Consider the following 13,473-nt stretch of genomic DNA (forward strand, 5'->3'; position numbering starts at 1 on the left):
TTGTTGTTAGTTACCTAGTCTCTCCTCTCCTTTGATGGAGGGAGGGAACTGAAGACTAATAAACTTGATTCACCCTCCAAGTTTTGATGTTGATGTCTTCTGGGACTTTTGTTTCTTGAGTCATCTGACTCAAGGCAATGAATACAGTCCCGGTTGACAACTCACCCATAGAACTGTCTACGGGATGTCCCCCCTTTCCATATCGCCCGTGATGCTCGTTAATAAACAGATCGTATAGATTACGATTTACAGCTTGAGGCTTTCTTCTCTTGGTTCTTATATTCAACCCATACACTACAAGCGTTTTATTTACTTCGTGTAACCAACCCCATCCATTACAGTTAGAACATTTTTATACACAAACCCAACCAACCCAACCACCCAACACCCGATTAACCATTCTATATATGCCAACAGTATAATTATGCAAACATATCAACATCAACATGAACATTCACTTCATTCTCTTCTTTTTTCCCCCTTTCTTTTAGATCAATCAGCCCACCCGAAAACCTCCGCCACACTCATCATATTCACCCTCACACCTGTCAACCCCACCACCACAGCAACCACATCTACCACCAAAAGCGTCACGGCCGCCGTCATGAACCTAGGACTAAACACCCGATAAAGCATCAAGTGTCTCCGCAAATGCCCCGCCCACATCATGGTCGCCAACGCCTGGGTGGCATAAAACGCCACGAAAACGCCGAGCGCTCTGCTGACGCTTCCCAAGATGCCTCTTCTCTTGGGACCGCTCTTCCAGAGGACGAGCATGGGGACCAAGATGGTAGCGAGGATTTGGCCCGCAAAGGTGTTGAGAATGACCAAGAGGGGCGACCAGGGATATTTGATGCTGTAAAGCGGGATGAAGGCACTGTCCCACTGAATGGAAGACAGGACGGCCTGGTGGCCGGTCTTGAAAAAGGCATTTTGGCCGAGCAGGGCGAGCATGACGGGGCCGATGGGGTTGGAGCCGATTGGGAGGTTAAGCAAGTCGAGGATCTCGAGGAGGGAGAGAGATTGCCAAAGGGTCAAGGCCAAAGCGCCGGCGCCCATGGGTTTGGTGAGGAGGAAGAGGGCGACAAAGAAGTTCAAGGGCAGGAGGAGGTAGCGAGCGCCGTGGGCGTTGCCGTAGCCTAGGACGGTGACCTGGGCGGTTTGCGCGCCAGGGATGGCAGCGAGAGGGTCGGCGGCGGTTTTGGGAGAGCGGAGAGCGGTGGTGACGATGGAGATGCAGGGAGGAGCCCAGACGAAAGCAGTGGAGCCGGCGACGAGGGCGAGACCGAGGATCATTTGCGCGGTGTAGACGGAGAGGGTCTTGAGGGCCTTGTCTGGGAGAGGGGGTAGGGTAGAGAGGGTGTCGGAGGCCGAGGAGGGGAGGTAGGAGGAAAGGGAGGAGAGCGAGGAGAGCCAGTTGCCGTTGTCGGCGGCGTCGAGGACCCAGTAGATGGCCGAGAAGAAAAGGCCGGCGCGGAAGACGTAACCGATCCAGGTCGGGGCAAGACCCTCGTATGATTTGGACGGCGCGAGGTAGGCTTTGATGATGGAAGGGAGGATGATGGCGGCGATGAAGGGGATGGCCAATTGCCAGGGGGCCGAGGTCGAGGAGGTGGCGCTAGCGTAATAGGTCGACGTGCAGTACGGCATCTGCTCCTCGCGGCAGAGCTTGGAGAAGGAGGCGAGCCGGCCCAGCAGAACGAAGAGGACGGAGTGATAGATGGTCATGAAGCGGTCCGGAAGCGACTCCATGCGGAACGCCGAGAAGGCCGTAACGAGACCAAAAGTGGTCATCATGAAGAGCTGGATCGAGTCCTCCCAGATGGTGTATGAGTTGGAGGCGAAGCCGATAGACTGGCTGATGGTAAAGACCACGGCCATCCAGCCCCAGAGAGTCGTGGGGAGGACGTTGAAGCTGGGTCCCTCTGCATCGTACAGAGCGACCAAGACGGTTGCGGCGCTGGTGAGCGCGCCGATGGCCGAACCGCGATACCAATCACCATTACCAGACAGATAGGATTGCAGAAGTCCGCCGAAGATGCCAGGAAGGGCTCCCAACATGGCGGCACGGAACAGACGCTTCTCAAGGGTTTGGCCTTCGTCAGCGGTGATACCCTGTAGCTCTAGGCTCTTCTCGGCATGATCAAGCTCGGAGTCTTCAATCACCAAGACGTCGTCATCTTCTGTACGCTTGTTAATGTAGACAAGAAGAGCAATGACGCTGGAGGCCATGATGCTAATGCCAATGACCATGTTCTTGACATCGAACCTGGCCCAGAGGCTCTTGGAATAATCCAGGGTTTCCCTCTGATACTCAGCATAGGCCAAGAACACAGGCTCCCAGCTATGACCCTTCTTGACCTTGCTCTTGGGAACCAGAGCCTCAGCCTTATCCCACAAATCAGCGGGCGACCCAGGGGTCGTAGCCTGCTCGATTCCGCGGGCAGAGAAGTACGACGTCTGGTAGCGCTTGATGCCAGCGGCAGCCATGCGCTCCGCGGCAGCCAGCCTGTCCCAGGCAGTGCCACGAGGACCAACAAAGGCCTCCTCGATCGGGTGACCCAAGTTATTGTAAGGGATGGGAATACCCATGAGCAGCGCCAGAGTTGGGACGAGGTCGATCTGGTTGGTCGGACGAGTCTTGGCGGTAGCCGGGGGAGTGACATACTCGGGCTTGGTTCTGCCAAACACAGGCTTGGGGGAATACATCCACAGAGCAGCCTCGACTTCATCCTCGCTCTCGCCGCCGTGGTCTCCCTTGCTGTCCATACCATGGTCACCCATGACAATCAACAAAGTGTCATCGTCAATGTTGGACGCCAGATCCTTGATGAACGTGTTCATCTGCTGCAGCTTCTTGGCCATCTCGGGGTGGTCGGGTCCATAGCGGTGGCCGGCGTGATCAACACCGAGAAGATGCGCAACAACGACGTCCCAATCGCCCTTGCGCTTCATCAAGGGGAAGATGTGCTCGATAACGCCGTTGTCAACCGTATGCAAGTCCCATACATTGAAGCTGTCGTAGGCCCGGCTCAGGTTGGCCTGGAAGTAGCCCGGGAAAAGCGACTCCCACGTATCGTCTCCAAGGTGTACGATGCGCTTGCCGGCGTCCCGGAGCTGCATAAGCAGGTTGTCCTCCTCGATGGCGGTACCAGCAAAGCTGCTGCCCACATCCACAAAGGTGGGCAAAGTGCCGGTAGTCAGGCCCTTGAGCCTTTGCAGTGTTGTAGTCGGGGGGTCGGCGATGAACGGCCTGAGCACGGCATTGTTGGGCGAGGCCAGGGCGGTATCGTACATGAAGGAGAACGCATTGTGAAAGGGAGCGTCGTCCTTGATGGGCACGGTAAAGTCGTAGCGCAGCGCATCGATCACGACAACCACGGCTCGCTCAAAGGTCTTGGGGTGCCAGCAGCCTCCATCCACTGTTCCCTTGCCCTTCCAGTTGGGCAGAATGTCCACGACACCGTTGGTGCTAGTATTCAGAGTCGGCGGCGCGTCGCACACTGACTTCTCATCCAGCATCAGACGGGTCAGGAGGAAGCCGCTGGTAAAGTAGGCAATGCCGGCGACGTGGATCAACAGCAGCCAGACCCAGAAGCCGACGGTCCATAGCCAGCGAGCCTCAAAGTTGGACTTGCGCCGGGCCTCGAGGGCTGCGCGTTGCTTGTCGGCCAGACTGACGCGGTCCTTCTCGATGGCTTCACCTCCTGCCGCTTTCGCTACTCCAGCCGTTCGTGCCTTTGCCGCATCTTGCGCTGCCTTGGCACGCTTTGCGGCGGCGAACTTGGCAGCAATTGCCTGGTATTCCGTCTGCGACTGCGGCGGGGGGTTCTTCGATGTCGGTTTTGTCGGCGGCGGCATCGTGGCGGCGAACGGAGAGGGATCGACTCGGAAGCCCGGGGAAGGAGGAACGCTTGAGGGACCACCACAGAGTTGTAGTCAGCGGGATTCTTGTCCGGTCCAAAGAAAAGAAAAAAAGGTGAGGATAATATCGGCACGAGCGAGGGATTAAGTCCCACGTCCCGGCCGGTGATGGTAAGGCCGCAAAAGAGTGTCGGTGTCGGTTATCTCACTGCCGACTGCGTTGGGGATTGTGGGGTTGTTTGGGGAAATGCCAATGGATCAAAGAGACGAACGTGGAGCCGTCGATGATGAGATGCAGGAAGCTCCAATCACGAGAGATATGTATGGTGGAAATAAGCGTGTGTATTCACGACATAAAAAGGACGAACGCGTCCATTGCTGTTGTGGAACAAAGTTGGCAAGTTCCCTCAATTGCATAAATTAGGTATTCAGGTCTCCTGCAGAAGCTTGAAGCATTCTGGGATCCAAATGTCAATCCCGTCACGGTCTTGACTTGTGCTGCGACAGTTTCCCCACACTTCACCGGCCGACGCCTTTGCGAGTCGTGAGGTCGTTCCCGAAGGCGGACATGTGTTACGTAGCATCACAGCTTCAACCCTAACCCTTTAATGCTTTCCATCCTAAAGCATCTCCAGTCTTCTGGTGATCGGTCCCTGGCCGTGCAGGATCTGTTGGGTCGAGCCAAAGAAAGAAAAAAAAAAAAAAAAAAAAAAAAAAAACATGGATGAAGCTGTCATCAGATGTTTCAGCTTCATCAAAGTCTGTCTTTTGCGGAGGCAGAGTAGGGTATATTTATGAAAGGCCGTCCGAGACTGATGAAAAACTATATACAAGAAAATGAGAACCCTTCATGGCTGTGTTTTGTGAGCCTTTTTTTCTCTAGTGGTCCTGATCTTAATATCATCTCTATGGCGGTTAAACAAAGGAGACGTTAACAAACTCGGCCAAGTGACAGAGCTTCGAATAGAAATTACACAATACTAGAATAGCGATGATGCATGCACAAGGCAAAAAGAGGTAGCCATGTCAACCACTCTTTCCAACTTCTCGCTTTCCCAATGACAAAATACGTCGCAATTGAGACTACCCGCTTTCTTTCCCACAAGATCCATCAACAGAGAACCTCCCAAGTCAAGAGTGCGGGGCCCAAGTTGCGGCGTGGCTAATATGTGCACAATGTACAGGGGCGCCCAGGAGAACCAACATGTGCTGTGATGCTTCAGGCCTGCCTCTCCCCTGATGTGTTGTCCCATCTCTTTCGAACGCCCCTCTGGCGGGCAAGCCTCGTCCAGCGCGCGGAATCAGACCTTGTTCCCTTTTTGAAATGTAGAAAGAAGTAAACAGCTCTCGCCGTGCGGTAGTGTCCTATGTTTCCTGTACACGCCTTGAAACTCCGAAACTTGAAAAAGTCATCAATGCAACAGCGAACCCCAACAGAAGCCTCATGTGCCGAAAAGAAAGAAAGGAGCACAGCAAGCTCTTCAATTTGCCAGGTCGGTCTTGTTTCTTTTTCATCAACTTGTGCCGTTTATATCTACACTTTAACGGTACTCCTTCTCCTTGAGGCCGCCGATCTTCTCGATATCGACCGAGACAAACTGCGAGTTGCTTTCCTTCTCGTACGCGGGGAGCTGCTCATCCTGGCGGGGTTCGAGGCCAATGGTCGACTCTCCAAGTCTGACAACCAGGACACGACCGCTGCGGCGGCGGCCTTGGTCATCCTGCTCATCCGGGAACGTAATGTGGATTTCGGGAACGTTGTCGGGCGAGTGAGGAGGGGAAGCAGGGTTGGCCAGCATGGGCTGTCCATCCTTGAAGACAATGACGCTGGACCGGGGGGCGCCGGGCCCGGTCGAGATCGTTAGACGTCGGTGATTACTGGAATGCTTTTGGTCGTCGCGGTACTGAGGAAGACCCTCGCTGTGCCCGGGCGTCTTTTGCTTGATTCTCTTGAGGAGCAGGAGAATGGTGACTGACAGAAGGGCGCAAAAGACGAGCGCAAGGAGGGCGATCATTAGGTTGACAATGTGGTCCTTGGACGACTCATCATCGACGGTGCGGCGAGCAAAGCTTCTAAGTGACTCCATTTGGACGTTTGTGTATGTAAAGAGTGTAGCTTATATGTGGTGGTATGTGGTGTATGAGTGTGCTGTACGAGTATATGTACGCCTGGTAGAACGAATGTCGTCGGTGTGAGATTGGTCGCGGCACTCGATAATGCTTCTCCAAAAGCTACCTATAAACGATGGATATGTCGGGATTCTGGATCTGTAGTAAGCCAAAACTGTCAGCAACTGGTCCCTTCGTCTCGTGGTTGTGGGCGCGCCGCGAATCTTGGTGTTCTCCATAGTCTCCTGCCATTCCTGGACTGCTATGTGAAGAAACTCTATGGTGACGTTTGGGACTCGAGGGTTCAGGGGCTCAGGGGCTTCTGTCCGGAGACGCACGCAAGGGATGGCCGTACCAAGAATCTACCCAAGATATACCGGTTTGTCCAAACAGCGTCGTGGTCGGTGGGGATCTGCGTGAAAAGGGAAAAAAGACTGGACGGAGTCGACTAAGAGAGTGAAGTCGAAACCAAGGGGTTGTGAAGGAAAGAATGGGTTTTGTTGGAAAAAGAATGACAAAGAGCAGCAGTCCCCTAGACCGTTGACGCCGACAATGGTATGGTGTTTGGTTGTTGAAGAAGTTGAGATGGAGGAGTTGGGTTGGGGGGAAAGCGAAAGAGGAGAAGAAGGACCCGGCCGGTTCAAGAGAGCGACCTGTGAGCGACAAGACGGGCGAGCGGTCCAGAAGGCCTTAACGAAGCACAACCCCCCTGCCAGACTCCATCCCGGCACACTCCCACGCCCCAACTCCTGGCTCTCCTGGGTCACTGGGTGCCATCCTGCCCTGGCCGTTTGGCTCGAGTGTGCTTGAGTGGTCGCAACGGAGCTCGCGTGTGGGCTCGCAGGGCTCCATCCGTCAGGGGGAGCTGGGGAAAGAAAAGGAGCTATCCCCAAAGTGGAACGGGCTCTTTTTTGACCTGCATATCAAAGCAGGGGCCGCTCAAAAGCTCGTCCAGGGCGCCAACCAGAGCACGCCGTTCGCGCTCCATTCGCTTTCGAGATTGGGATGACGGCCCCGCCCAATCCCAGCAGCTGTCCAATGACCGTGTCCAATGGTCGATAAGGGCGGGTCCAATTTGTGATTGCCGCTAAGGACCCACCTAGCCTTCTGTTTTTGGAATCAGGGCACCAGGGTGTGGAGGGGCCACTTTTGGAATTTTTGGAAAATGGAAAGGGAACCGAACCATCAAGGAACCATGGCCTGTGCTCGATTCGGCTCTCCCCAAGATTGCATGACAATGCACAATGCATCCCCATTGCAATCAATCAATGTGTGCCGCATTGTGCTGAGATGAGGGCGCTCGCCTGGCTGTGAAGAGGGCTGTCAATGTCTCGTCACAATTCCAGTGCATTGGCTTCATCAAGTCCGAAGATGGAGTTCAACCGAGGGAGAGAGCAAGACGCAATAGAACCGAGACATGTCCTGTCTTATCGACACGCGTTTTCGTTAAGTTGCTGACCTCCATTTCAGTTCCGTTTTGTTGGGTCTGCTAGGGCAGTTGCAAACGCCTTCCTCTGCTGCAAAGATACTAGAGGTACTTAAGCAAAACATTGATTCGTCAAGAAATCTGTCAGGTGCTTGTTTGCCCTTTCTCGTCACCTCGACGAGTTTTCCGATCCTACCTTTCAGTCTTTAGTTTCTCACTCTAGTTTCTGCTCGGCGTATCGCTTCCTTCCTGCACTACAGTCGAAAACGATAGGATCGATTCAAGTTCTCTTCAACACGCCACCAACTCCAGTCCTTTTTGACGCACTTGCATCACAGCACCGCTTCAATCGTGCTTGCCACGATTCCCAATCTCCAGAGCCCACTCAACGCTCGGTTGATGCCGACGAACAGGCGCCCTTCCAATCACGAAATCGTACCTAACGAAGGCTGCAGCTTCGCGGTACTGCGACATCCAATCATCAGTCTTTCTTTGCCAATCCCCCGCATCTCGACGTACTTTATCTGGCGAGCCACACGACACTCAATATGGACAAGCCGACGGCATCTTTGGCGATTCGCCTTTGGTTGACTTGGGGTCACTGAGGTCCTGTTGTCAGTTAGTGATTGCCATACTGCTTGGTATGACAAACGCTTCTTCAAAGCCCCGATATCTGTCTCACTTTGTCAAACCTGAAGATTGTTGAAGTGGTCCTGCTCTGTCTGAAGGCAGCACTGGCGCCCGAGCCTTGGCGGTTTGCTTTTCTCACCATGAACAAGTGTTCCTGCGATCACTTTTTGCCGTATTCTCGTCTCCACACAGAGTTAGGTTGGCTGGCCGGCGCTCTCGAGCGCAGTATGGTTAGGAGGACTTGGGACCGCAACAACCAAAACACTGGCAAGGTCCGGCAAATCAAATGGAATGGAAACACCATCGGCTGTCTTTGCCCTGTCAGATCCCCGCTGCCGGCCCCGGAGCCGCTTGGCACCCTAACGACATGCTGTCCTACTGCAGTTGTTGGAGCAGATTGTCAGGCAGACGGCCTTTTGACTGCAGGCGACCGTCTCAAAGGTCAGTGACTGGAACGTTCAAGACAACAATATCCTCCCAGACCACTTGGATATTGCCACTTTCCTTTTGTGAGACGGGAAAAGTTCATGTACCGGGGCAACAAGGCAAACGCTTCTAGTCACATGAGCAGTTGGGTGTACTGATGCCATGTTTCCAGTCATATCAAAGTACGCCGTACCCTTCTTTCCGGTCCGAGTTGGATACGTGACATGGCTCGTCTAGGTGGGATATCGATTCCAGAAGGTGCAATTTGGGTTGGTTTGCGCAAGCGATACGTTGGTTGGTCTGGCACCAACGCCCAGGTTCCCTTTGAAACGTGGCGAACCATATCGATTCGGCCTCCAAAAACCGTCGATGCGATGACGATAGGAAGGGGTGTTTCTGCTTCACGTACTCCCTTGAATCTCCTACTATGCGACTCGCTGTGCGTACCTTCACACCAGTGATCGTTAGTAGCGAGTTGGAGCTCAGTTTGGAGCCGGAGGAGAGTTGTTCGCAACCGAGTGCTGACGCCAGGGGTGGCGGAAAAAGGTGTCGCAAAGGGCGGGTGCGGTTAGCTTTGTCGATTCGAACAACTGCTTGTTGGCATCGGCCACTGATGCGGAGGAGGGTCTACGAATCTTTCAGTTTCAATCCCTGGCAAGAGAGAGTTGGGGTTATACTGACAACGATTCAAGGCACTTGCCCTGGTTCAGCCCAGTGCCAACCACAGCATCCACACGCATATCGATCGACAAACCATATCTTGCACTCCCGATGAGCGATCACTCTCAATGATGTACATACGCCATTCTTGCGGGCTTTGCCGAGTTGCGCAACCTGAGACATTGCCAACCTCAACATACCCAAGGACCATCATAGCGCATCCTGCCATTTTCCCCAAGCTTCTGCTCTGACTAACTGTGTTCTATGACGGAATAACAATGATGCGAAAACATAAGGAACCACGAGCGGACCAGACGGCAATCATGGACCGGTCTATTTACAACAATGGCCTGACAGCGATACGCACATTGCATGCAGATTCCAGGGCTCCCGTACGTACTGAGATTGTACCATTTCTCCTCACAGCCCGGTTGGTGCCCGAGGCCGTTTTGTTTTTCCTGTCCGAATCGAAACCAGCGGGTGTCACAAACGACGCCCTTTTTTTTTGAAACAGCAAACTGGTAACGAGAACCCCAGTCTGCATGTTGGGGATAGGGGCGAGACATGCACCTTTCACATAACTCTTGATCTTTTACCGCCCCTTGATCTTAGCGGAGTTGGTGGTAAGAACAGACAAAGGGCATTCCCTCCAACGACGAAACCTTGAGAGCAACCCCTCATCCCTTGCTTTACCCTTTGGGACGCAATGTTTTATGTACCTCGTCGCCTACTACTGCGTATATGTGATCTTTGGGAGCATAGGGCAATCTCTTGGTGTCTTTCAACGGCGTTTCCCTTTCATACCATCGAATGGTTAAGGGTGACCGCCTCTGAGGACCGGCAGCCAGTCCCGCATGGCACAACAGTCATCACGGAATATGCTGTAACTGCATGTCAAGAGACATTTCGTTATCTTCATGCCAGATCCTGCTCAATATGTAGGTAACATACCTACAAGTAGTTACAAGACACTGTCGACGCCTGGATCTAGACTACCCTAGTCAGCCGCGCCTGGCCGGCCGATATCAACTTGGCTTTTATGTAAGCCTAGGCTCCTGATTGCCATTGCTTTCAATCGTCCGTTTTGGGTATGGGGAGATGTTCCATCAATCGCCTACAGGCATCTGCGATCATTGCTCGGCCGACTTAGAGATAGATAGTGACTGAGAATTTGACAATCGTCAGTGCATCAGCAGCAGTAATCACTGCCAATATTATATCATACCTGGAGAGGCACAATATTTCGTATACTTGTACATTATTGTCGTTGGTTTTTCATCCATGTCTTTGCCGTTGTAAACCAACCCGCAGCTGGTCAGTAAAACTATCGCTTTATTCAAGAGCTGACATTATCATACACTGGACGACATCGACAACACTTGTACCTTGACCCTGGCGAGATATAGCAAACATGACGGATACTTTAGAGCTGAGCGCTAAAAGAACACTAGCGACGCATCTGCAAACATCACGCAGACTGCCGCGAGTTCGAAGGGAAAAAAAAAAAAAAAAAAAAAAAAAAAAAAAAAAAAAAAAAAACACGAAAGGCGATAGTCACTATTTGAACCAACGTCGGTGACAGCATTGTAACTCCTCAGTATTTCCCAACAAAGCACCAGCATCAACACCAATGGCAACGTAAGCAAACCTCTCTTCATTCTTCGCAAATCAAAGCAGCCCGTCATAAAAATTCCCTCAACTCGTCAATAGAGCGGCACTCCTTGGGTAGGCAGGAAAACGGCTGAGGCGTACCATCACGTAGAATGTTGTAACGCAGCATTGTCGCGGTGTCACCAAGCCGGACGGCTTCGGTTACCTGCTGGTCTACAGTCCTGCAAGACGGGACCCCCCTCCCCCCCTTTGATTTCATTAGCGAAGAGAAAACGATCCGCTCGCGACATCCAGCTTGTCGCTTCAGCAGCGGCACACGCGTTTCGAAAGTCGGTAGAGGGAGGAACCTGGCTGATCTCAGTCAATTGCGCAAGTGTACTCATGCAACCTTTCTATAACACGAAAGATGTGCTGACTTTTAAAGTACTTTTGTCAATACCAAAATAACTGTGCCAGCGACCAACAACTCACCTCTAACGCCTAAGGCTGTCCAACCGTCCCACCCTATCGGGATAGATGTTCTGTAGACCCGGAAAGCAAGCACGAGCGATTCCCTCAACACAAGAGTGGCCATCTAGAACAGGCTCACCTGGGACAAGGTCTTTAGTATCAGAAAGTACACCAGTTTCTGTGGTCATTTTCCCAGCCTCGCGCTGTCGAGGTCATGTCGTCTCTCTCGTGCCTGTACGGGACACTCGATACTACCTCTAGTGTAGATATACAGACCGATACTGGTTTGTTTGTTAGCTTGGTACACTAGATACTCCTAGGTAGTAGTGTAATATATATAGTGTACTAGACGAAACCTATTTCGAATAGTCCCAAAGCTTATACTGATTATTTTGTAGGCATTAGCTGGATTTGATTTAGTATCTTGAATGTGAGAGATGGCGTATCCATAGTAAGATTATGCATTAGTTAGCCATGGAAACGCATAGGAAAGTTGACACGAGGTCTCGAGCTAACAAACAAACCAGTACTGGACTGTAGACCAGATGCGCCCCACGACACATACTATGTAGATTTCGGGTTCGTTAGCCATCGAAGAGCTTTTTTCTATAGCGGGCGCAAATTCTTAATGGTGGCCGCACAAACAACAGAGGCGTCATGATCACACAAGATAGCCCATCGGTGCCGGCTTCATCAAGTTTTGCGTCCCAAGATCCGGTGGACCGCCGCCTGACGCTGTTGTTGGATTCTGTCGACAGACTCGAGCTCGCTGCATGGATCAAGGAAGATTGCCAGGCACGGACATCCGCTCGAAGCCCCATCGAACCCTGTAACCTAGCTGTAACAAGGGAGCTAAAAGTCCACTGTCGGCACTAACCGAAAACACCACCAAACCACCAAGCCGACTGCACCTACAAGACTTCCATCCTGCCCGTAGGTATTTCTCGACATCCATGCGGGCACTACCTGGGCAGGAACTCGACTTGGTGCCAAGGTGCTATCATCAGCTACGTCTGGATGGGTTTGTACAAGAAATTCTCGACTTGCCACTGTTCATGGCCTGCTTTATGCCGAGCGCGCAGGCTCCGCCACCAGCAAAGCACGACACAAGGGAAAAGTTGGACCAAGCCTGGCATTCAACCGACTTTCTGTTGGATGTCCGCCGTTAGGTTGGTACATAGCATAGCTACATATAAAAACGTAACAAAAATAGGTTGATTTTCAGGGCAAAACCCCGTGTATCCCTGGCGTGTATCATTCCCGGCACTTGACCAGGCACGAGCACTGCTTTTCCCTGGGACCATCAAACACAATTGGACCGTGACGAAACAAAAGTGCAGCCGTAACGGGGCTCTCCCTATATCTTGGGCGATCCCCCCACATTGCCTGCGTGCAGACCACCACACCTCCACCCTGGTTCATCCCTCCGCGCCAGGTCCGGACGACGCCCGCCTCACCAACACCTACCGTCCACCAGGCCCAGCACACTTCACACCTAACTAACGTACGTACAGCCAGGCCAGGTGAAGAGAACCTCAAGGAACATATACATAAAAACCCCGAAACATACCTCCAGGGCCCTGCTGCTGCTGCTGCTGCTGTTGCTGCACCAAGGGCACGCACAACCACACCAAGCTGGCTTTATTCCATTCCGCAAGCCGGTCGGCCACGCTGCATACGCCGCCTTAGTTCCGTCCATCCTGTTCTTCCTGTGCCCGCCGCCCTGGGGCTGTTCCCTCTTCCTCGTACCTATTCTTCTACTTCCCTTGCCTATAAAGCACATCGATCCATGCCCTGATTAATCCTTCATTCTCCTTTCTGGTCGACACCCACTCGTCCACACATACGGTTCCATCTTCCCTTCAGGTCGCTACATTCTCGCCAACAGCGGTCGGGCTCACCTAGGCCCGTCGCTCTGGACATACAATTTTGGCCTTCCTGTCATCAAGGTACCTACCTACCTACCACCCTGGCCTGGACCGGCAACCGCAACCACGTACCCTTGCTGCCTACCCCGGTTTTTCAGATTTGTACGTCTGAGATTGCATCCACTCCGTTGCCAAACAGTCTCATTTGGAAGGGGGGATCTGTTTTATAAACATTCGGGTGTTCTGCTCAACAGCAGCGCCCGACGCCTTCGTTCAGACACCGGTTTCTCTCCTTCTTGTCCAGAATTACCCCCTCCGACCACGACTGAGAGAGGTGTCATATACACCACAACTTTTGGATGGTCCCTCGGCCTATGGTAAGTGCAAAAGTTCCCCCGCTCCCCACAGTTTCTCCTGTCAAGGAGGAGG

General features: G+C 52.7%; 3 protein-coding genes across 3 annotated transcripts; 1 reads left to right on the plus strand and 2 right to left on the minus strand.

The window, feature by feature from the left end:
* Nucleotides 1-102: 102 nt before the first annotated feature.
* B0T23DRAFT_376680 (uncharacterized protein) lies at nt 103-2,911 on the minus strand (the record flags this gene model as incomplete). Its single annotated transcript, XM_062836982.1, has 1 exon — nt 103-2,911. A coding segment is annotated over exon 1 (2,369 nt), but the record flags the coding sequence as incomplete, so codon positions are not given.
* A 2,350-nt stretch (nt 2,912-5,261) lies between these two features.
* On the minus strand, nt 5,262-6,297 carry B0T23DRAFT_109291 (uncharacterized protein). Its single transcript, XM_062831838.1, has one exon. The coding sequence runs from the start codon at nt 5,949-5,951 to the stop codon at nt 5,406-5,408; it is 546 nt and encodes a 181-aa protein (XP_062693913.1). The 5' UTR covers nt 5,952-6,297; the 3' UTR covers nt 5,262-5,405.
* A 1,783-nt stretch (nt 6,298-8,080) lies between these two features.
* B0T23DRAFT_109339 (uncharacterized protein) lies at nt 8,081-8,680 on the plus strand. The gene has a single exon (XM_062831839.1). It carries the CDS (start codon nt 8,170-8,172, stop codon nt 8,476-8,478), a length of 309 nt encoding a protein of 102 aa, XP_062693914.1. The 5' UTR covers nt 8,081-8,169; the 3' UTR covers nt 8,479-8,680.
* Nucleotides 8,681-13,473: the final 4,793 nt, after the last annotated feature.

Source organism: Neurospora hispaniola (genome assembly GCF_033458365.1).
Source record: "Neurospora hispaniola strain FGSC 10403 chromosome Unknown B0T23scaffold_3, whole genome shotgun sequence".
NCBI lineage: Eukaryota > Fungi > Ascomycota > Sordariomycetes > Sordariales > Sordariaceae > Neurospora > Neurospora hispaniola.

Coding starts and splice junctions, on each gene's coding strand:
- B0T23DRAFT_109291 (XM_062831838.1), bottom strand. CDS start 5,951: ATGGAGTCACTTAGAAGCTTTGCTCGCCGCACCGTCGATGATGAGTCG.
- B0T23DRAFT_109339 (XM_062831839.1), top strand. CDS start 8,170: ATGAACAAGTGTTCCTGCGATCACTTTTTGCCGTATTCTCGTCTCCAC.